The sequence below is a fragment of the Gymnogyps californianus genome, chromosome 2 (genome assembly GCF_018139145.2).
Source record: "Gymnogyps californianus isolate 813 chromosome 2, ASM1813914v2, whole genome shotgun sequence".
NCBI lineage: Eukaryota > Metazoa > Chordata > Aves > Accipitriformes > Cathartidae > Gymnogyps > Gymnogyps californianus.
Window position 1 is genome coordinate 151,736,273 of NC_059472.1, and position 23,666 is coordinate 151,759,938.

A 23,666-nucleotide genomic window follows, 5' to 3' on the forward strand; every position below is an offset into this window, starting at 1 on the left:
AATGTATCCTGTACATATTAAATAACCTAAAAGGCTCCTCTTGTAGTGCATTAACAATTTAGCAAGCACACTCAGTATTTCTCCAGTACCGTTTGCATTACAGTTATTTGCCCGCAAATGAAATTAACATCTAAAAGTGCACACAGTTAGGTCCCCCCTCCCTCCCCATAACCTGTTTCCCTGCTGAAACCCAGACATCCACTGGAAACATTATGCTACTGTGGCTAATCTACCCATGATTAGAAATGTGTGACTAAAGTGTTCTTAAACTATACAGGAACTGAATTATATACAAGAATCAAAAGGACAGCCTGTATTTACATCAAGAAACTTCCACTACCACAGCATTATACCAAGAACTCAACACAGTGTTACAGTTGGTATTTACTTAGGATTTTAGCTTTAAATCAGTATAACACAAAACTTAGCTCAGGAAATACCCTGGAAAAATGAACATGTTTATTAAATATGACTTCTATTATGCCACAAGACAAATATTCTTGCTGGAGATTCTTACAAGCTCAGTGTCTGAAATAGTGTGCCGTTCTAGAAAGCAACAAAGAAGTTCCAGAAAGGTTGCTGGGGAAAAAAAAGCAAAGAAAGAAAGAAAAAAAGAAAAAGGGGAAAAAAAAGGAAAAAGGACAGCAGAGATCAAGTGAAGAATTAGATTTGAGTAACTAAACCAAACTGTTAGCACAAGTTTAAGACAGCCACTGCATGCAGAAACCCCTTGGAAAAGTGTCATACAGATCTGAGTAGGTTGTAATACACAAGCTTAAGATGTAACTTCACTGAATTTTTCCACACCAGTTGGTAGGACTTTTCCCTATCAAGTGGAAGAATTTTAAGATTAAATTCCAGATTATCCAGTTTGAGATTAATAGCTTTACTCTCCAAGAAATCCAGTGTATGAACCTATATTACATTTTTCCAATGCTACTTTAAAAAAAGGCAGACTATAAACTTTTCAATTCACTTTTTACATTGAACTTTTCGAGGAAATCCAATGTGTTGTCTTTAATTCGCATTAAAGTGGTCAAACATTTCTCCTGTTTCTCCCCTCCCCAAAAGTGCAAAAAACAAGTTGCTGCTTGGTCCACAAACACAATACATCATGTACAGCGAGAGATTTTTCCTTCTGATGGAGTACTGCTGCCAACCCATCACTTCCAGTGTCTACTCCAAGAAAAATGTCAGCGTCCAAAGATGGAATTCAATTCCAGTAGAATTAATTCTACAATCTGATTCTGGTATACTGTGTGGACTGCTATGTTACCAGTCTCTTTCTCTGGTTTTAATAAGGTTGGACCAAAAACTATTGCTACACTTTGATAGGTCATTCGGTTCTTTTCTCCGTTTTCTACAACTCTGAAAGAGGAAAAAAATACACAAAGAGACTTATCAGTGTTAGAGTAATAGGATGACAGGAAAAAGACACAGTCCAAAGCAAATGACTATTCACAGTATTTATTTAATGAGTAGTCTTGTTATTAGGACATACAGCTGCTGTGATTCCCCTCTCTACGGAAAAGTTTTGTTTGGAAATGCTGTTCCTGATCCTCTCACAATCCCTCAAACATAAGGACTTGGCAGTAAACATCACAACTATGACATATACTGTCTAAAGTCTGTTTGGTGCTCTGCAAGCTTGTATAAATACAGACCGATACATTGTTTTCATCAAGTCCAATATAGGCAAGAAAAATGCAGTGGGAACAGTCACCTAGTAGTTTTAACTGGATTATTTAGCTTTAAGGGAGCATCAGCAATACAAAGCCTTTCCTTTTATCTGCTACTTACCTCTTCAGGTGTCTAAAGAGTACCTGCATAGTGTCCTGATTTGGTTTTGGCAACTGTTTGATTAAATCTTTAACAGCATGGACACGCTGCCTTGGTTCTTGTTCTGCAAAAGGATGAGGCGCAGAAAAAAAAAATTCAGTATTTTTGTTTAAAACTTCAGGATAAGATTTAACAGGCTGGGCATAAAAGCAAAGGCTTCGCAGAGCTAATAGGAGATAAAATACTGCCGCCTCATGGCCCGACCGCGCCTTGCTGCCAGGCAAGTCAGGCAAGCCTTACGGCCGGTTCGTAACCAAAACGTTCTTTTTCCCATCCAAAATAACGAAATGAACTGTACATATTGAGCAGAACTTATACAAGAAGCACACACACGTTTTCCAGACTTACTAATTGCATTGACAAAGTCATTGAAGTGATTATAAGTGAACAGCGGCTCTGGCAATTCTCTGAAAAACATCTTCAGAGCTCCTGTGATGACATGTATATCTTCCCATTTACTGTCATTCAAGTCTAGTTTCTCATCTGAGAGAGAAAAACGAATAACTAATGTTACTAATTTAACTACAAAAGCTTTTTTTAAAAATAAACTTAACTACTCTTCTATACTTACTGCTTTTAAAGCAGTGAATGCTCTTACTCCACTTCAGCCCATTCTCTGCTGGCATACAGAGCTGCAGCAGTGTAAAAGGGGACACAAAAACTCAACCACTACAGAGAGAGATGGCCAAAATCTGCCTGCTGCACTACATGCAGCTCCCCTACGCCAAGGACATTTTCCAGAGGGGAACAGGAGCTGCTGACATAACACAAAATTTACTGTCAGACCCTGTCAATCAGGAAATGAGAGGTCAGATTGTAGATGGGCCACCGTCTTAGTTGCAAACTGCCTGTTGATTCCCATTGAACAAAACACCAAGATACAGCCACATGAAAGGGTTTTACACACAGAGTATGGCGAAGAGGAGCTAAGCACCCCCATACTAAAAGGCAGTAGCAAATCTCGCTAAAAAGCATTAACTGACAATTTTAATGCTAGTGGAAGCTTAATATGCTTACTGATTTTCCATAAGGTATGAAGTTATTTTGTTTGAAATAACTCCCTCCTCCCTCAAATTCTATTACCACCTTTCTTTAGAATTACGTTCTAGTAAGGCCTCTATGCTCCACATAAGCCCAAAACTCCAGGATGCTAGGTTTTTCAAATGATGTATATTACACACTAAATTCTGCAATTTTGAAGTAATTTTACTTTGAAGATGACAATCATTTCTCATCAAAGACTACAGTTATACATTAAGAAAATTTTTTTCCTAAGCTTTCTATGAAATTCAACAATCTGAAAATATATACAATTGTAATATAGCTGAAGGAAGCTTACCATGATTGACTGCAAATCTTAGCTTCTGTATCACTGCAAGATTGCCACTAACTCGGTATAAGCCGTCAACATCTAATCCTAAAACAAAGGGATAAATCCATTTTAATACCTTATACATGTATGAATTCTGAAATCATTAGGCTGCTTCTTTATAGGTCTACTCAGCAAAATTAAAAACTAAAGAAACCCGCCTTGTAACAAAGAACACTTGGTTAAAAAAAAAAAGTTAAACTAGCTTTTTTGATGGGCAGGGCATATCAGAGGTGGTTTAGTTTGCTGACACAGGTTTGGTAGCGTCAAGCTCAAAGTAATCTCTAAAACTTCCTACACAGTAGAACAGTAGTAATGAGGCAACAGCTCCAAGTTTCCCCAATGAGGCAAGGTGTCTAGTTTAAGATGCTCTTGGTGGGTGGGCAGGGAGTACATGGGAGTCCAACATGCACAACCAAGTATTTTGTGGATGTTCAATTTTTTAATGTATGGTTAAGAAAAGTCAAATCAAGTCATGCATAGAGAGCATCTCAAAGTTGTCAAGTGACTAGGTTTGCATGAAGAAGGAATGATGTGCATGCACACTCATCACTACCCGACAGCCTACAAAACTAAAACGGGCAGCCCTTGCCTTTACAGTATTGCACACTCAACCAGAAAAGAAGAAAACTGTGTCTCTGTGGTTGCTACTGCAGTTACTCAGAAGCGATTAGGAGGTAAAGAATTTAACTGAAACGCCACTTGAATGCAGCATGTGAGTCAGTGCCACTGAGAGGGTGAGTGTTGCCAGAATACCTGCAAGTCCCTGTAGCTCCTCAAGGAGTTGTCTGATGCAACACAGCACAGTTACCAGCACCATCTGACATATCCCTTTTCCCCATAATCCACTAGTCATTCCTTTACAGAAAGAACTGATTTGAAGTGTATTGGCAGTAGGAAGAAGAGTTGGAGAAGTGGGGAAAAAAAGCTGTTCATTTCTGTCAGCTTCCCCTCAGGTATTTAAAAAAGGAAAACTTCACCACTATCTTCACTGCAGTCCTGTCTTTAAAATAAAAAAGAAATAAAAAAAAAGAACAAAGCAAAATAACCCCTTTCTCACAAACTGCAGATCACAAATGGAATAAAGCCTGCTGTTACAAGCAACGTGGCAGTTTGTCGAACTGGAGTAAGGCAATGGAAGCAGTTATTTTTCCCCTCCCAGGCCGTAAGATAGCAGCATTGAAGAAGAGGACTACAAGCTGCAACGAAATCCTAAATGAAGTTCCCATGGAAGATGCCTTAAAATTCACATGTAGTATTCCCCTGTAACACTTACCCTGATTCTCAAGAGAATGTTCTCAGATTAACAGACTGGTATATATTTGAATGATGATTATGGAGATTCCATAATCCCCTCTCAGTCATCTTTTCCAAGAGATAGGGCAATGACAACAGCAAGAAACAAGCAAGAAAACCAGCACACACTACAGCCAAGTCAGGAGTCACAACCAACATATTTTCAACAAAAATGTGAAGATGTCCTTTACAGCAGACAACCCAGAATGTCACATGTAGCTTTCAAACATATAATTTTCTCAGTTATTAGGTAGGAGAGACTTATTTTCAATGAAAGCAAACAAAAACTGAGTCAATATGTGGACACTGATAATCTCCAGAATTGCATAAAACTTCACACAGCAATCGGTGTAACTGGCTGAAGGGCATCAAACCAATAGAGTTGTCTTCTGGTAGTCAACGCATATACAGAGCAGGAACACAACTTTTTCCTAGAAGTTTGTTTCAAGGAAGTTTTAATATAAATGATGTTAGCATGCTTAAACCTTACAAAAATGAATTGCTGCGTTTTGACAGTCTCTCTTTCATCTGGAAAAAGCCTTGATGGGCTGAGCTCTTGTATTACTTCTTGTAATCTCTCTTTCCTTAGAGCCTTTACTGCCAGGAGGCTGTCCTGCCTTCTCCTCAGCTTGAAATATACTGAAGCAGATCAATTTCTCAGATATATTATTTCCTCCCCTCTCCCCATTTTGGATCCCACCTACCTCCCCACTCTTGAAAACTCATTGCTAACTACAGATAGAAGCTTCGGATTATTTTCCCCAAATAAATCTACAGCATTTTAAGGATTAAAACGTTCAAAATTAGATAGTGTGGTGAGCAAGACAGATTCGGAAACAAAAAACTTCAACCATACCATGTTCCTCAACATGCTCAATGCACAGCTTCACGAACTTTGGCACCGTGCTGTTTTCTCTTTGACACAAGCTGGTGAGATTGGAACCAAACACTTGATCTGGAACCAAGTAAAGAGACTGATTTACAGTGGAACAGGACTCAAGTGACAGAACTAGTTCAGGTTAAAACAAACCTCTACAAAGGGCAAAGACTACTGGATACAATTGTCGCAGTATTAGAGTGAAAATAGGAAAGTTTTGAAAAGAGCTCTCAGCAGCTCCCAGCAAGAAAAAGCTCCCAGTAAGAAAGAGTGTCAGCAGTTACACAAATGTGAGTCTGAGTAAAGAACTTCTGCTACTGAAATCATTTCAATCCGTCAGGAGATACTTGTAAGAGTCATATAGTCATTACTGTAATGAGAAACTTAATGGATTCAAATGTCCTGTTACACTCCATTCCTGTTCTGAGTTCAAAATACATTTCCTGTAATCTGTGTAAAAATCTGAACAGAGATAATAAACTTTAACCACAGTGAAAGCTTTTGGCATTGCTCGGGGACAAACCCTGTAAAATTTCACCTTTTATTGCACCTACTGTTTAACCCAGAATTACATGTTAATTTACTTTAATGTGGAGTCTTTAACTTCTAAGATTTTTAAGTTCTGACATGGATTTGTAAATGACAGACTTTTACATCACAGAGCTCTGAATGGATGGAAGTATGACTATGCATAGGCAACCTGGCATCTAAATACAGATATTTATGGGCAAAGGTAATTTTGAGTCTTGTTTTCAAAAACAACACAATCCGGGGGAGTGTTTTCTATCATAAACTGGAGCAAAAATGAAAATCAGCTTGGGCAGAGAACAGATTCTTGCAATGTCTCAGTGTATTTCAGCAACTTGTTAACTCCTCTTGCTCAGATTACGTTATCACCAAAATCTCTCAGACCCATTTCTATGGTTTTCAGCAAAGATGCCCAAGTAATAGATGGCCTCCTCTGTTCAGATGCATGAGATTGAAATAGGGTCTTGAGATAGAGTAGCAAAGCTCACACTCTTAAGGGAAGAAAGCTTGCGAATTTTTTTTTTTAATCTGTTAAATAAGGTATGTAAGTGGCTGTCTTCACAGTATCTAGTAGATCTTACTTCAGAGCTTACACAAGAGAGAAACTGCTCTTGCATTGGCATCGTGCACAGCATCTAGCCCATTTTTCATGTTTAGTAATTTAAGTAGATTCATTAACAACACTTGCATCTGACTACTGCTTTGGGAAATCCAAATAGCACACCAAACCAATTATACAGTATGAAAACTGGCATATAATGGCATTATTAGCTATATGCGTATAAGGCCGGTGACCCAAAACACCTCAGTCCTGCTGCTGCTACTCATGCAGGCAGCTGTATAAGCAGAATCAGCAGCAAGGGATTGAAAAAGCCCACGCAGCAGAACGCCAGGCTAGCATGCAGCTGTAGCAGGTAAAGCAATGCAGATTAGGTAGCACAAGAAAATACTAGCATGTAACAAACTGATTTGCTACAATTGCCTCTGACTTCAATAATTTCCACATATACAGGAATCATATATTTTCCTCTCATCTTAAAGTAACTTTTGTAATTTTGTTTTTCCATGTAACAAAGCTTTAGCACAGCGACTTCTCTGCTTAGTGCATGCTGTTTCAAGTGGGGTTTTTTCTAGAACTTTCCATTATTTTTTCTGCTCATACTGGGTTTGCCAAGTTTTCAATTTACTAAACTTGTTCTGTAGCAGCCACAAAAGTATGCTGGGCTTTTAAATAAAGACTTCTGCATTTTTCATTCATACAGTAAATGTAAAACTGTACAGCACAGATCCAACTTTTAAAATTTACAACATGCTTTTAAATAAAAACAAACTCTTAATTCCTTAATGTCTTTATTAAAAATCCAATCATCAGCATGCATGTGTACAAATTAAACTTGGCTTAGCATTTACTGTTGCTAATGTCAGAAGTTACGTCACTGAGCCATGACATGAATACTAAGCTGTAAAGCAGAGCAAAACGTCAAAGTCTGGGAATAATGTCTCCTTATCCCAAACAAAAATTCCATAATTTACAGTTAAATTATATTTGAAGATACACAAATATATAAAACGCCACATGCAACAGAAGCACACCTGTTTAAGTATGTAGTTAGGCAAATCACAGTAGGATTTGGTCTGGTATTTGCCTACTCATATGCTATTTTGACCCTAGTAGAGCACCACCTACAAGTCCTTCTAAAGCATACAAATAAATAAATGAAATTTTACAGTGAGTACCAAGTCAATAATTTACACAAACACATTAACTTAAACCTGTGCAAATACTGTTCTCTCAAAGTTTCCACAAGTGTGACAAATGGAAATCAATTCTTTCATAAGTTTGATTCAAGAATATCTGTAAGACTTATTGTTTGTGAAACAATTAAAAAAATGTATACATTCAAAAAAGGTTAGGGAAAAAAGAAGTTTAAGTTAAGATTCCTTTAGCCTCATCCTGGTTTGCCTAAATATTTCATTTCTTATGAGATGGCACGTGATTGTCTGGTTCCACTCAGACTAAAACACCCTTGTGAAACAGACGAGCACATGCATTCAGCTTTGTACCCAAAGGACTTTTCTTTCCCTTGTATGTACAAATGATTGTCAGCTATCTGAAGTTTCCAGCTGAGAACAACAGACCAAATGGACTCTCTAGCTAAGAAGCACTCTGAGTCCAAACAGGCTCCTGAGCCCTCAGTTTTCACTGCAGTTTTGCCAGTAATGAGCTGAAGGAGAGGACATCCTCCATGAAGTTTAGTGGCTAGTAGCAGTGCTCAGAAGAATGACAATCAATCACCAGTTCCACTACACATCCAAGACTCTTGTTAAGCCAGCTATATGCATATGTTTTACTCTAAAACCAGACCATTTTAACTCCATTTTACACATGAACTACTAAACTCAGCTTTTCAAATTATTTCCTTTGTCAAAAAGGTTCATTTACCCTTAATGTAGCCTTTTTCACGGACAGCTTGTAATGTAGGGCGCCGTGTAAGAAACTTCTTGAGCTTCGTTTTGGTCTTTTTCTGATCTGTGGAATCTATATTGCCAGGTGCTTTCACTGCTGAAAAGAGAAATGCATTTAGCATGAATATCCACAGAACCAACACTGCATTTATCTGCCAAGGAACCAACATTAAAAAAAAAACTAAGCTCAAAACCACATTAAAAATCTATTCAAATTTGCAATGCATCCACATTTTTTTCCCTTAACTTTTTGGAACTCCTTGTAAATAGTATCCATTTTTCAAACCACCAAGAGACAACCCTGCCACAAAAAACTTGTAAAACCAAGTGTTGCCTGTGAAACTAAATAGTAGCTTACATGTGCAATTGATGTGGAATTTTAAAAATGTAGCTATGTTTCAAAACCGGTCCTGCCTTTCATTAAGTTAACTATTTCAAAGGAATAAATACTTTCTTGCAAATTACATATAAGGCCCAGAAGTAAAAGACAGAGAATAGTCTGCCTGATTAGTATATTTCTGTGCATAGGAAGAAATTGCTGTGGCTAAAAGAAATTTAGCTCTAAAATTCTGAAGGTGTAATTAAAAATGTTTAGTTTCTCTAAATGAGCCAATATAACATCATTAGCAACTTAGCAAAATTGCAGTTTAAGTTAATAGTGCAAATATTTACAGATGCTGTACCACAAACAAAAACGAAGTAAAACAATTCTAATCAGTTTTGAACATGTAAAACATTCTTTTGACAAAAGAATTCTTATTCAAAACCATTTATAAAAGTCAGAGAAAACAAATGTTTAATTACTTCTATGCATTTGACGACACCTTGAAAATAATCCATTTCACCACTGCTTACTTTCTCCTATTTTTCACATATCATACAGCAGGAGCTAAAGACATTTGGTACTTTTTTTTTTTACTTTTTTTTTTTTAAAGTATGATTAATAAGACATGGAAGAAAATCTACTAACTGGCATGAAAATGTAGAATGAACTATACAAAAGCCTGTTTCCAAACTTGAGTAGTTTCATTTCTAGCTATCCTTTTGAATTCTTCTCTATTTACACGTAATACTGAAGCCGCAAAAAATAAAAATTGCTAAAATCAATTAGTGGAAAATTTTCAACTCACAACGAAGTTTCTTAGAGTCTTTATTCTCTTTCTCTTTTTCTTTGTCTTGTTTTTCCACCCCAGGGGAATCTGGTACATCATCTTCTAATGCTTCATCAGACTCTACTACCTATTAGATTTAAGAAGATATACAGTGATCAGTTCGACAATTCAGAGAATATAGCATTACAAACACATTTCCTATAGACAGTTCTACAATATACATTTTTTCTCTATAACGATATTCAGTTGGTTCTTTCCTGAACTCCAGATGCTAAAAATATCTTCAGAGATGGTACCATTCTCACTGGCAGAGTGAATAACTTTGAGAAACACTATTTGATTGGAAGACCCAATAAAGAAAGTTTTGCTGGACACTGAACAAAGTACAAGCAGCCTTTCATGATAACACTTCATTACATCAACCAATAAACAATAGAAATGTTTTGTTTGGTTTTTTCAAATCCAGTAGACAAACATCAGCTATTTCATGGTCTGCTACAGAAACACTTAACTGTAGAGTTTAAAAAACATTTCTAGAGCATTTACCCTATTTCTGATCTCTGTAATAAAAATTTTCTAAATAGAAAATAGAACTACCAGTTGGAAAATTTCACCGTCAAAACATACACTGAATTCACTCTGAAAAAGTAAATATACCAGCACCTGAAATTCTTGCCCTGTGTTATTGCTCTCTCAGCATATTCTCATTAAACACAGTGAAGTCAAAATGTAGACCATGTTGTAGTGCGGAGGCAGATACCAGAGTCTGTTAAACTGCTCACCTGCAGCCTCATATCTATGCTACAAGCATGACTGCAGACATATCAGAAAATAGGAAAAGAAACTTCCTCTGGTCTCAGTGCAACATACTCCCTTCCAAAACCGCCTATTTCTTACTTCACTTCTACTAAAGTGAACTTGGCTTCTACACAGTTACAAAAATCTGACTGTACAGTGTCTTTTGTTACAAGGAAGGACATTTTAAAAATAAGGCAAGGTTGTATACGCCAGAGCACTGAATGAGCAGAAGCATGACTTCATCAACTAAGTTGCATTTTAACTTAAAGGGTAGATGTTAGCTTTAAACACCCTCATTCCTTGTTGCTTTTCAAAAGCTTTGGATAGCCTTTTTACACATCAAAGACCAATATATTCAACTGCCCAATTAATGTCCCTGCTAAGGATCCCTCTGCCACTGAGCCCATTTAGACAGTGCTCTCTTCAAGAGGCCTCAAAGCTTTTTAGGATTGATAAGTTTTAAAATGACTAACTGCTTTGGAATCTATTCTGTATTATGGAACGAGTCTAATCTAATAACTTGGAAATTTCTGTGTGTAAAAAAGAGCAGCCACATCCTTCGCAGACAGCTATTCCTCTTGTACAGCATATTGCCACAACAGCTGCCTGAAGCAGCAAAGAGACCAGGATCTAATCTGTACCTTCTTTTGAGGAAGATCTCGTCACACTACAACTAGTGCCTCTGTCCTGGGAAAGAGATTCACAGCTACTAGTACCATAAAGTTCCCCAAATTAAAAGTTTGCTTCAGATCTGATGGATTTTTGTACCCAAAGGTTCAGTGCTCCAAATTATCATGTAGTCTAATAATGTACTTTTTGAACTTTTCCCTTGTAATCTTAGGTCTCTTGGCTACCAGCTCCAAGCAGTAATACATCACCATTTCCTCCAGAGCGCTGATAAACTCTCCCTATTCCACCATTCGCTTCCTCAACCTAATAAGTAATACCTCATTCTCATCTGAGCATCTCTCAGCCTTTCCATCTTCATTTATATTTAAGCAGAGAAGAAGGGGCCTCAGTTGCGTTACACAGGGCAGACAGGAGAAGAGTATCGCTGAGTGACTGCCTTGCCTGGTTATTAAGGATCACGACACTTTCATACCAGGAGAGAGCAGAAGATTAGGAGCCTAAACCATGAGTACTCAGAAAGAAACAAAACCATTCATATTAGCCTGCTGTGTTTGGGTGGAAAACACCCATATGTGGAAAACACTATCAGAACTAAGAGAAATGAAGGCCACTGGCTGACATCGAAAGCAACATAAATGCAGCTTATGGGCAGCAGCCAGGCCTGTAACTATAAAAACTAAGAATACATATGAAGTCAACTTGATATGAAAGGAATATTTTCTCCAAGATCTCCTCCAGCTTCTTCTGAATTCAAAGATGGTAGATCTTGTTTGGTGGTATCAAGAGCAAATGCTTGATCACTTTTCTGTTGATTAAATAGTTGGCATTATGCTGTCTGATAAGAAGAGAGAATACAGTATTTTGCCAGGGCTTTTAATTTGCACTTTAAAGCACCCTTATTAAGTGAACAGCAGTATCAAATGCTGATTAATGTATGTCATGAAGCACTCCCTTGGCCATCCTCCCCGCTTTACTCCCTCTCTATCAGAACCTTTCAGGTCACTGAGACAGAACAAGTATTCGGCCACAGAAGGAAGCTCATTTCTGAGCTGGAGGTCAGCCCACATCTCCTGGTTCTTAATCCAGTGGACCATCCTTCTTCCTTTGCCAGTATTAATTATATTTCACTTGTCACCGCTAGGAACTGCCATATCCTTAACCTCCTGCCCACACTCAAGAAAATCAGGAAATGAAGATGTACGTGAAGCATTAGGAGTTGTTACATCAATTATTTTACTAAATAACATTACCTTGAAAATAGAGCCTTCACGATTCAAACACGTACCTGATTGTTGATGGTATAGTTAAGAACTTTATACCATTCATTAATAAAGCTGTCATTATCAGATTGAATTAAGAGCTCAGTTCCTTGGCGGGTTTTTAGCTTTAAAGAAATAAAAACAGATATCATCACAATTGATAAACACACTAGAATTCAAAAGTGAAACTACCTAAATCAAATTAAACTTCTCCCTGGCATAGCTTTTAGATAATATATAGCCACTCAAGAACACTTACCAGTTGAAACAGTAAATAACAGTCTGCTCAAAATTTAAAAGCGTATCGCATACAGACATATTAAAAATGGACATTTCTGCAGGTACTAAGATACGTCTACATTTGAGCAGAAAGAAATGTAGAAAACTCAATTAAAGTTTTTGATTTTAGGTTTAGAGAAAATTTCTTAAGTCATTAATTAAAGTACATATAATTCTGCATTTAAATAAAATAATTCACCTCAATAACATTCTTTTTGCTGGATTTGTCCTTTGAGGCCCAGTCAATTAATGCCCCTTTGAGATCCACTGTAAATTCTGGCTTAGACTGATTGACACCAAACTTCTGGAAAAAAAGGAACAATGATGACAAACTTAAAAACAAACAAAGAAACTCCTAACAGGTACACAGTCCTGCAATCCTCCAAGTGTAACATACATTATTTACAGTCCATACAACTTAACCCAAATACAGTACTTTGCCACAAATCAACAGGCATGATACCAGGAAAACAAAAACCAAACAAAAACCACACACAAAACACCCTTTAAGCATGCCTATTAAAAGCTGCTCAGCTTAAAGCCCTTAAAATTCCATAACTTTAAATGACAACCAGATTTCAGCAGAGCTTTTTTCCTATCACAAATGGTAGAGTCCACACAGCATTTGATTGTAGCTTGATTTTAGTCAAGATAGTCCCAAGCTTTAACTGGCTAATAAGTAACTGAACAAAAACACCCCAACATTCTGTCAGTTATTCGACGGTTGTATATAAAACCAAAAGTCAAACCAGAAATAGTAGCTTTGCTAGATAGGAATCACATCCCTCCTGCACTGAAAGAGCACTTTCAGTTTTTACATTTTCATTTTTATATATATATATATATATTTCGTGTGTGTGTATATATATTTTTCCAACAATGCTTTTCACGTTATTTTGGTGTTTTTTGTAGTGCTTTCTATTGTAATACTGGAGCATGTCCTAGCAAGTAAACAGAACTCAATTTCACCGTCTAGCTACTAAACAAACAGCAAATAACTGAAGTGATAAAAAAAGCATTTAACCCACAAGTAACCCTTCAAACAATTTGGAGGAAAACATCAGGGAGCTATTTTTACCTACTACTTTTACGTTTATACTAGGTATCACAATTTTTAAAAATAAATTTAAATTTAAAATAAATGTAAAATAAAAACCCTACTTTTACTAGGGTTTCAACCTACACCGTACAGTTTTGAAATATCATTCCTCAAGGAAACCAATTCAGTGACCCATGCAAACAAAAAGCTCTAATTGTGAGTAAAATAAGTAAAACACAGAACAGGGAAAGCTGTAAGTCACTTGCTTGTAGCACAGAAATTTAATGCTGTAGTTCTAGGGGAAGCTTGTAGCATCTGATCCATCAGAAAGGTTCTTTTCTATTTCTTTAAAAAGTCTTTGATGTGCGAATGCTGTTTGCGTGACAGCTCTGGGGGACGTAAGCCCCAGGACAAGCTCCTTGCTGCGAACACAAGTTTCCAGCCTGTACAAGAACAGCCACATCCAAGGGGAGAAAAAACAGTTCAGAAAACAGAATTAATCTGCTGCTTCTGATTAAATTCCCAGCATGGATGTTAATTAATGCTAATTGTGTTTTAGAAAGGCTGTTTACCACTGGAAAATCTCCCCGCCTTGAGTCCTAAGGGCAATTAAGATGCTACTTTCCATTCAACACTGAACTTCTTTATTTTACCCGTGAAATATCAGAATAGGGGAATATTTCTAATTTACCCAAGGCCAACTAGCACTTGAGAAAAAAAACCAACCAACTTCCGCTTTCTATCTTAATTCTCAGATACCTCATCCAAGAACATTTCTTATTAATTACAGTAGAGCTTTTGAGAGAGGCCCAGCTCAGCAGTGGAGTCCACAGGAACAATCTCTGGGCCACTATGGCTCTTGCAGTTGTGAGCGGCTATGCAGCGGCTGCCTATTTAAGATAGATTCACATAACTGCTTCACATACAACCAAAGTGCCCCAGCCACACACTCCCTGACAGCCTAGATCAATCTTGCTGCATGTTGGGGGGGGGAATCAATTTATAGAGTTTGGCACTGGGGAGAGCAGGAGACTAGTGCCAAAGTCCTCTGCAGGATCGGGGTGAGGGGGATTCATTAAAAACACCGCCCAGATGAGGTTGAGAGGCACAGGAGATGACCTGCTACAGGTGAAATCAACAAATAACAACAAAAAATTTAACAGTCACTGCTGTTTTGACCAAAAGGAAAGCCCTCCAACACGTTAGCTTGCTGAACTCGTGGCCTGACAGATCGCAGTACTACCTCAAACACCTTTGCACTCTACCCATCTTTTTGGCCTGACTCCCTTCAGCATTTCAGAGCAGCACAGAACAAACCAAAAACTAGAAGCTAAATTTCTCAGAGGGGAAAAAAAGAAGTCTTCCCCTGCTCCTTCACACAAGCAGTGCCCAAACTGCTGTGTGAGATCCAAGGATGGGGAAACCCATGCAAATAATCCAGCCTCTCTGTAAAGCTCCTCTGATATACCAATATATTATATACTCATCACAAACTTAATTCCTTTATTCAAGGAAATTTTAAGTTTAGCATGCAGGCTCTCCTATAAGCTTTCCTGACAAGGTTCTTTTCTGCTCCTGGGTGTATGAAAAAGAGATGCCAGCAGCCATTTCCCTCCTTGAAAGCTTCCAGGAGCAAGTGCTGCACAGGGCTGCTCAGATGCTCTGCATACAAAGATTAGCGAAAGGCAATCAAATACCCCTGAAGCAAGCAGGTTCTGTTGAGAGCAGTAAAAAGAAAACCTTTCCCTTCAGCATCTGCTGCCACTGTCCTGGTTTCAGCTGAGATAGAGTTAATTTTCTTCCTAGTAGCTGGTACAGTGCTGTGTTTTGGATTTAGTAGGAAAATAATGTTGATAACACACTGATGGTTTTAGTTGTTGCTAAGTAGTGTTTATACAAAATCAAGGATTTTTCAGCTTCTCATGCTCAGCCAGCAAGAAGGCTGGAGGGGCACAAGAAGCTGGGAGGGGACACCGCCAGGACAGCTGACCCAAACTGGCCAAAGAGCTATTCCATACCATATGACATCACGCCCAGTATATAAACTGGGGGGAGCTAGCCGGGAGGGGCAGATCGCTGCTCAGGAACTAACTGGGCATCGGTCAGCGAGTGGTGAGCAATTGCATTGTGCATCACTTGTTTTGTATATTTTCATTCTATTATCATTGTCATTTTATTTTTATTATTATTATTATTATTATTTTCCTTTCTGTCCTATTAAACTGCCTTTATATCAAACCCACGAGTTTTACTTTTTTTCTATTCTCTCCCCCATTCCATTGGGTGGGGGGAGTGAGCGAGCAGCTGCATGCTGCTTAGTTGCCGGCTGGGGTTAAACCTTGACAGCCACCTAGACATAAAGTCTGCTTTCTCACAACAGAGTGCGCTACCAAGTCAGCACTAGTGGGGATAAATTCAGCTCTTACTGAGCAGACACCTTATTCTTACTGGATCTCTCTTTTGAGCTGTCTGGGAAGTTTGGAAAGGGCAACAGTGTGAGACAGAGAGAGGGAGAGCTCTATACATGGTGCTGCCAGCTGTCCTAGATACGAAGCTGTCCTAGAGTCACTTCTGACAACTTTTTCTAGGAAAAAAGCGTAGTCATGGGATGTGCTTATGCTAGTTACATGGTAGAGATAGTTTCTACTTTTGGAAAGAAGGGGGGGGGGGGGGGAGTGGGGGGTGGTGCTTTAGACACAGTAGATGCTGTGTAGCGTAAGGACTGCCTTGAAGATGTATGGTGACATCAATAAATAGAAGGCCTTTTCAATCTTTTCACGAGTTTTCTCCAAGTCCTGGAAGCCTCCAGAGCACAAGCCACGCAGTCTGTATTGTGATATATTCCAGCATTCTTTGGAAACAGAACTGGATGTTATTTATGGGAAGACTTTGGATGTACAAATGAAACCTGCCATTCTCATAATTCTGTTTCTAATTGGAGTTGGGTCAAACGTTTTAATTCCAAATCCTCCTCACCCGTGAATGGACTGCAGAAATAGAGCTGAGGAGACAGATGCTCCTCTGCGGCTGGGAGGGGAGCTTCAGAACTTACAGCTTTAACAAAAAAAAGAAAAATATAAAGATATTCTTTATTGTCGTAACAAAATGATGGAAGTTTTTTGAAACCAGACTCTGATAGGAGTATTTGCATTCCAAATAGCTTTCATGATAATCATCTGAGCTCCTGTATAATCAGCTGTGCAATACTGATGAACTGTAGTAATATACATGTAACATCCTTGGCTATAAACACAGTGGTGTTAACAAGTAAACAAGAGTTTGTCCAGATGAACCTTGAAGAGCATTTATTTCCTTGATGTTTGAGAAGTCTACCCACTTTCGGTTTACCACCACTGTACTTGACACTAAGGACATGCGCCTATTACAGAAAGCTGACAGAAGAATCCTTCTAAGCAGTTACCATTTGCCGTTTTTTATGAAGCCCCATCACTAAAATTTGGCAATAGCTATTACAACTCATTCACACTAAAAGTTGAGATACATCTTCTTTCAACGGTTGAAAATTTAAATTTCTGTGAAAAGACGTATTAAAAAAAAAAAAATCCAGATTTCCTTATAGAAAGTAGCCTTTTAAAGGATACCAAACTGTGTACAAATTATCTGTTCCAAGCTTCCACATACATAGCAATGAATTTGACAGACAAATAAAAGGCAGTTGCATCATTTTTAGCACAAGGTTAATTGAATAAGCCTACAGTTACTCCCCCCTACAGGGGAAAAAAAAAAAAAAATAAAATTAAGGTACTGGTGATCAAAACAGTCATTCTAGAAGTCTCAGGAATCTTAACTAAACTCAAAACATATAGCTCACTCTCCACTCTTCAGCAAATACAAGCCAAGATACCAAAATAGTTTTAAACATTACCAACACTTTAAAATCCTCAAGAAGTCAAATTATTGAAAGATTGCTTTTAATGTCTTCAGCGTATGATTTTTTTTCCATGAAAGCTTTAGTTTGATTCTGATAAGAGTGCTGAGAAAGCGATATTAAAAACCAATTATACAACCAGTCAAGCCTGTTTGTTTCTTCTAAGACTAGTATCATTATCTAAATTCCTCCTCATCCACCCTGAGCAACAAGCTACCATATTAGCTACCAACATTTTATCAGTTTCTGATAAGCAGCACTTCTATGCTTGGCATCTACACTCCAAAACATGACTAACTACAGATGCTTAAATTATATATATATATATATATGAGTCCTACAAATTTAGAGTCCTACAAATTTACACCAGCTTTCTGTATGTAGCATATAGCCAAAACATCCTTAGGCTCTTTTCCTTTCAGCTTTTTATGCATAACATTTACATTTTTGGGTATTCTGATTATAGCTAGAATTAACCAACAACATGTACTTCATTGTATCAAAGGCATCATAGGCACCTTACAAACATCCTAAATTAGTTGTGTTAGAAAGAATTAGACATAAAATATCTGTTAAAAAACTGACCATATCATGCTGTTTATTAGTCAAGACACTAGTGGTTCAAACAGTAGGCAAATTTGGGATAATAATTCTGGCACTGATGAACCAGATACTCTTTCTACTTTGTTCCATTAGAACAATTACAGGATTATTACAATATACTTGTGTTAATTTGCACCTTGGATGACTTTCAGAAAACAGCAAATAGGATACACAAGGTGTCATATGAAGTGACAAAACTTAAACCTTGGAAAAATTCAAATTTACTCGCAAGATTAGTGGCAAATAGCCTTACAGTGACAAGAGGCATGCAACAAGAACACATACAGTGATAGCTGAAACTTGGTCAGAGTTTACATAGGTGACAGCAGGTCGACGACTGAGAGCATTTTTCCAAGAAGAAAGCAGCGAGAGCAAGAGCTCAGGAATTGAGCCCCCTTGGCAAAATGACTTGATGAGAAAAAGGAAGAAAAGTGATGAAGTCACAAAACAATGCACAAAAAAAAGATGGTTACATCAATCACTAGACAAATGCTAAACAAATATTCTTCTCATAAGATGAGGAAGAAATGTAATTCTTATCGTACGTCAAACTGTTAGACTTGACTTCACCTTATTAAAATACTGACACAGATTAAAGTTTGACAGGTGAGGTGGAATTTTTAACACCCCCCAAAAAAATTTCCTACACAGAGAGAAAAGGTGTGTGTGCTGAATATTTAACTACATATTTACAAAGCCAACTGCGAGTATGCAGGTATACAACACCGAGTCCTTGAAAGAGATTCTCCCTTAATATTTCCAGCTTCACTTTATTCTGTTCATACTGTTGATATTTATTTTGCTGACCCTACTCGAATACTTGACAGTACACATACCTGACAGTGTCGCACAGAAGTACTGTGACTATGATACTTTTGCTCCACTTAAACTATCAAAAGCATTTATGTCTTCCCCCCCGCCCCCCCAATGACTCTATTTGGAAGGTGTAACAACTTACACTAGTATCCCTAAGCAATAAGCAGAGTTGCATGATTATCTTTTATGGATAATTCATTTGGGCACACATCCATTCATAACAGTATCACACATTCATAAACAGTATCTTAGTTTAGCACTGTGTGTTTTAATGATATCAACATACAGTTAAAATAATGGTTTTTTGATCTACAGCTACATTTGGATTAAGAGTATTAGTAGCTGTAATCCAGTTTTCGAAACCTGTTTAGTTACTCAGGCAAAAAGTTTTACTTTCCAAACATGCATATTTATACCTATAAAACTAAAGGACTTTTTGGATCCTTAGCTATAAAAGTAAATTGCAGAAGTCACCAAGTCCACTTCCTACCAGACAGCGTAATTTACCTTATCTCATGCCTTTAATCTTTATTCTTTTTCCTTCCCTTCTTTCCTTCTGCTTGACCATCTTGCCCAACTTCACTCTTTCCATTCTCTTCTACCCCAAATGTTGTTACTTATCCATCCTCACCCATTTTTTTCCAACCACCCCTTCTACAGCAACAGAAGGGCAAAAAAATGATGTTTACAGCTCTGAAATGAACTCAATGCTTTAGAAAAGAATTGTGAATACCAATTCACTACCCAAAAAAAAGCGCAGCCAGAGAAAGTGAGCCAAGTAGAAAGATCAACAAAGCACAGCAAGATAGTATATATCTGTCAGATGCAATTTTGCTGGAATTTGCATGATAATACACTGAAATAACGAATACTGAATCTGACCTCTCTTTAGTTATTATAGGAGATCCACACAGTTTAATGTCAGACCTCCAAAAGTAGGTAAGCCGTAGATAAAGAACCATTTCTATACCTATTAATATAAGAATGCAGCTGGATAAATATAGCCAATTTAATTATAGTGTTATTAAACTAGAGGTGATATAAAAATTGAGTAATCATCATCTTCAGTTTGACGTTTCTCTTTAGGTCTTCAGACATCAAAAAAGATAGAAATACTTGTCATGCACTATGCAGATATAAAACAAAACACGGAATCCACGAAAGGCAAAGACTAAATGGTAAGACAACAATACTACGTTATTCAAATAGTCCAAAGCAACAAGCCAAGTGTCAGACTATTTTCTTTATTACATGTATCACATTCAAAATTACCTAGAGTTTATGAAAAAATATCCAAGAATGGTAAAACAAACAAACTGTTTAGACAAACACATTAGTAAGGAACACAAAAATATTTGGCCTGGAGCAAAAACTTCAAGCTTACAGGGCACCTGAATACCTCTTTATCAGTTTCTTATCAAATATAAAAATGTTTCTGAAATATAAGAAAGTACAACTCATTTTCTTCTCATTCTACATCACAATTGTTACATTAAACTATTTTCCTGCTAACTTACATAGACTTATTTTTTCTAAATTATGCATGCATATCGGTATTTAAGCCCTACAAATAAGAGGGCTTTAATTTATTGTGCTTTATGTGATTAACACTTAAATGAGGGTGGGGTTGTTCCTGAGCTTACCCAGCCAGTTCCACTTCCTTGGGTTTTAGTGAACAGCAATGATGAACCTTGTAACACTGCCCATGATGACATCCAATTCTTTCTGTAAATATATGTAAACAAACATAAGATAAATTGACTTTGAAAGTAGATATTTAAGCTGTCGATCATTGTTGCCCAGCTGACCTGTATGTTAACATACTTAACCATATATACGGTCATTAGTGCCATCAGTAAGTCTTAATTGCTATCATATTTGTAGAAGGGAACATATGTTAACAGTCCCGGCCTGACCATCAAAGTCTAAATCAAACAAAGCTAATTAGTAGGGGAAGCAGTTCACCAGGAGAAACACCATACAATTATAATTTCAAAGGGGCTAATCCGGAACGCTCAGCCTACTGTGTACTTAGTAGATTACGCCAAAGTACTGCATAATTCTGAAACTGATTGATCACGTCTAACTGGGATGGAAGTGTCCCACGTTTACGTAATAAGCTCATTTACATTGGCAATAAAATATTTGCTACACATCTAAAAAATGCAGAAAAAGAACATCAGAGTTGTTCCAGCTGTCTGACTATTTGCTTTTATGCCTGAGTACCTGTCCTCCTGAGGTCAAAAAAATAAAAGTCTTGACAAGCCCTGACAAATCTATTCCCATTGCCCAAACATGAATTATTATTCAACAGCTCTCAAAGCGACAGGATGGCCATGTTGCATCTTTCTGCACAGCCGCGCAGTAATCCAGATCAATGATTCCAACAGATGCAACATAACTAGTGAGAGTATACTGTACCAGTAGCAACTTACATGAGCCACTGTCCACCCTTTCCTACCAAGCTCTTAGGAGCAGCTCTGAGGAACCAAATTGGGGGTCAGACGTGCTGCCCAGCAGCACTGGACTAGGTCAGAGTGGCTCTGGAATATCAGCTGGGTGCTGACTATTTAATCCTCAGGAAAAGCATGCTTCATGTATCAAAAGTCTGGGAAACACTGAACTAGATATAACACCTAGTATTAGACCTAAAAGATTAAATTAAAAAAATTAAAAGTAAAAAAAAGTTAAAAGTAAACCTAAATTAAATCTGAGGATGTGCCACATTTATGCAGTATTTAACACTGACTCTTAGCAAAACACCAGAAACTAAGTTAGACAGCATTACTTGATTAGACATTATGATTTATAATGTAAATGCCTGCCTGTGAGGCAGAGAAAGGAAGTTAGAAATGAGGTCATTCATCACCTACGGGGCGACCAACGTTGGGTGACACATTCTGCTTCAAACCCTTCACAAGCAGGGTGAAGGAAGAATTAGAGAGCACGTGACATGTACACTCCTTGGAAATTAAAGGAGATGAAGTAAAAGTCTGAAAGCCCTTCTTACACCAATTCTATCCAAGGAACAAGGCAGGCCATAACCTACACAGATTTTCTCTTAAATAAATAAATCAATTCCATTTTAAAAAGCAGTCTCTCATCAGTACACCTTCATGAAATCACCGCCCTGTGTGGAGCCCTGGCATACATGAGCCTCTGGCTCTCTGAAGTCCATTATCTTTAGCTCACTGGGAGAAACACATACTTTGGGAAAAGAAAATGCTGTGTCCTACAAGAAAACCTCTAAGGCAAATTCAGACAAAAAGTAAGATATTGCAAAACCCGGTATGCCGTCCTAATATAAAAGTCAGACACCTTACACAAACCCTTATGCACATGTACTTCTAGAAGTCCAAGACTTACCGAACTTTCTTCCCATTTTCTGTAATTTTTGTCACATTCAATAACCCATACTTCTCTTGACCCTGTAAGATAGAAGCAGATTTTCTTTTGTATTTGTTATGTCTTACTCTATTGCCATCACAGCACTGAATTCAACCCCCCAAATAATCAATTTCTGGCAATGAGCCTTCTTTGCCCATGTTACAACTTCAAGAAACTGTCTTAAGTATATTTAAATATGCAGAGATCAGCAAAATCAAAATTCCTCTGGGAAAGTACTCATTACCATTCAGAGGGTGAAAAGCTTTCCTTCTTCAAGGCCTAGGTTCTTTGGACAAGCCAAACTAAATCCTTCGTGGTACTAGACAGTGGAAATTTTAAATGTAAATTTATAATGACTTGTGTAATAGCATATTTGTGATTGTGTCCTTTACTAAAAAAGGAGGTGGCTGCCAAACAAACAGCCTAAATTCTCTGACAAAATTCTTCTGATTTATTTTAACATAATTGCATATTTTAAATAAAACACGGTTGAAATGCATAAAAATATTAACATATTCATTTCAAAAATAGATGAGTGAAACATTTCTTTGATGTCCTATTTTTTCCTATCCCCAAGCAAAATACTAGAATTTTAAACTACTGAGTTATGTCTTGTTGATGAAAATCATTTATATTAGTATGCCTGTGTACAAATTTGGAGATCAGTCACTGAACAGTGGAAAAAGAACACCCCTGAACAAGAAGGGTATTTGTAATTTTCAAATATTTGGAGTGAATATTTCTAGTTTCTATGCAAAAATAATAAAATATAAAGGAATGTTTGAAAAAATATTCTAGGATAAAAAGGAAAACCATCAATTTATACCATTTGTGACTCTCAAGATGAGGTAACAAATTCTATCATTTTCTCCTGTCACCCCAGCCTTGTCCTACCAGTGAATGGTGCTAAAGGAATGTTAAACTATTTTTTTAATCAATTCCTTTTCAGTAACAGCTTGTAACAGTTCTCAATTTAAGAACTAAGCTATTAGTTGAAACAATCAACTAGGGAAAGGATCCAAATTAGTTTTATCATAACAAAAATGTCCTCAATTCTAGATCCAATGAAAATAGAAGATACATTCTCTTCAGCATTCTCCTCTAAATCTCAAATTTAAGTGGACCGTAACTGCAGAATACCATATTGAAGAGAAATTTTTTGCTGGAATACTGTGACAACACTCTTACCAAAGACATAGATCTGTTTTTCATGAACCTTAAAAATTTTAGCTACGTGTTTCAAGCACAGCATATAAAATACAAAAAAGACATGTTTTTGAGGATAATAGTGTTTAGCTGGTGGTTCAGATGTTATTTCAGTCCCAATGATAACTGCTACTCTTACTCAATCTAGTATCTCCATTGGGCCGGAATGCTTTCCCAAGCCAGTGATGTATACATTTTCCAAAACTGATACTTTTAATAGAAGAAATAAGTCGCTTCTCTCCCCCTCCCTCCTGCCCCCCCCCCCCCCCAAAA

At 37.4% G+C, this 23,666-nt stretch overlaps 1 protein-coding gene across 1 annotated transcript in view; it reads right to left on the reverse strand.

Annotated features, from left to right (window-relative positions):
• Window positions 1-437: 437 nt before the first annotated feature.
• The window catches only part of ARHGAP12 (Rho GTPase activating protein 12), a 74,830-nt gene continuing 51,601 nt past the window's right edge, over window positions 438-23,666 (reverse strand). The window contains exons 6-16 of the mRNA XM_050890790.1: window positions 22,167-22,228; window positions 20,444-20,525; window positions 12,653-12,754; window positions 12,201-12,299; window positions 9,506-9,614; window positions 8,353-8,472; window positions 5,361-5,459; window positions 3,179-3,256; window positions 2,188-2,322; window positions 1,801-1,903; window positions 438-1,368 (exon numbers count right to left, since the gene is read on the reverse strand). Of these exons, the coding sequence (XP_050746747.1) occupies window positions 1,194-1,368; window positions 1,801-1,903; window positions 2,188-2,322; window positions 3,179-3,256; window positions 5,361-5,459; window positions 8,353-8,472; window positions 9,506-9,614; window positions 12,201-12,299; window positions 12,653-12,754; window positions 20,444-20,525; window positions 22,167-22,228 (1,164 nt within the window). The 3' untranslated portion in view covers window positions 438-1,193. The remainder of the gene's footprint in view (window positions 1,369-1,800; window positions 1,904-2,187; window positions 2,323-3,178; window positions 3,257-5,360; window positions 5,460-8,352; window positions 8,473-9,505; window positions 9,615-12,200; window positions 12,300-12,652; window positions 12,755-20,443; window positions 20,526-22,166; window positions 22,229-23,666) is intronic.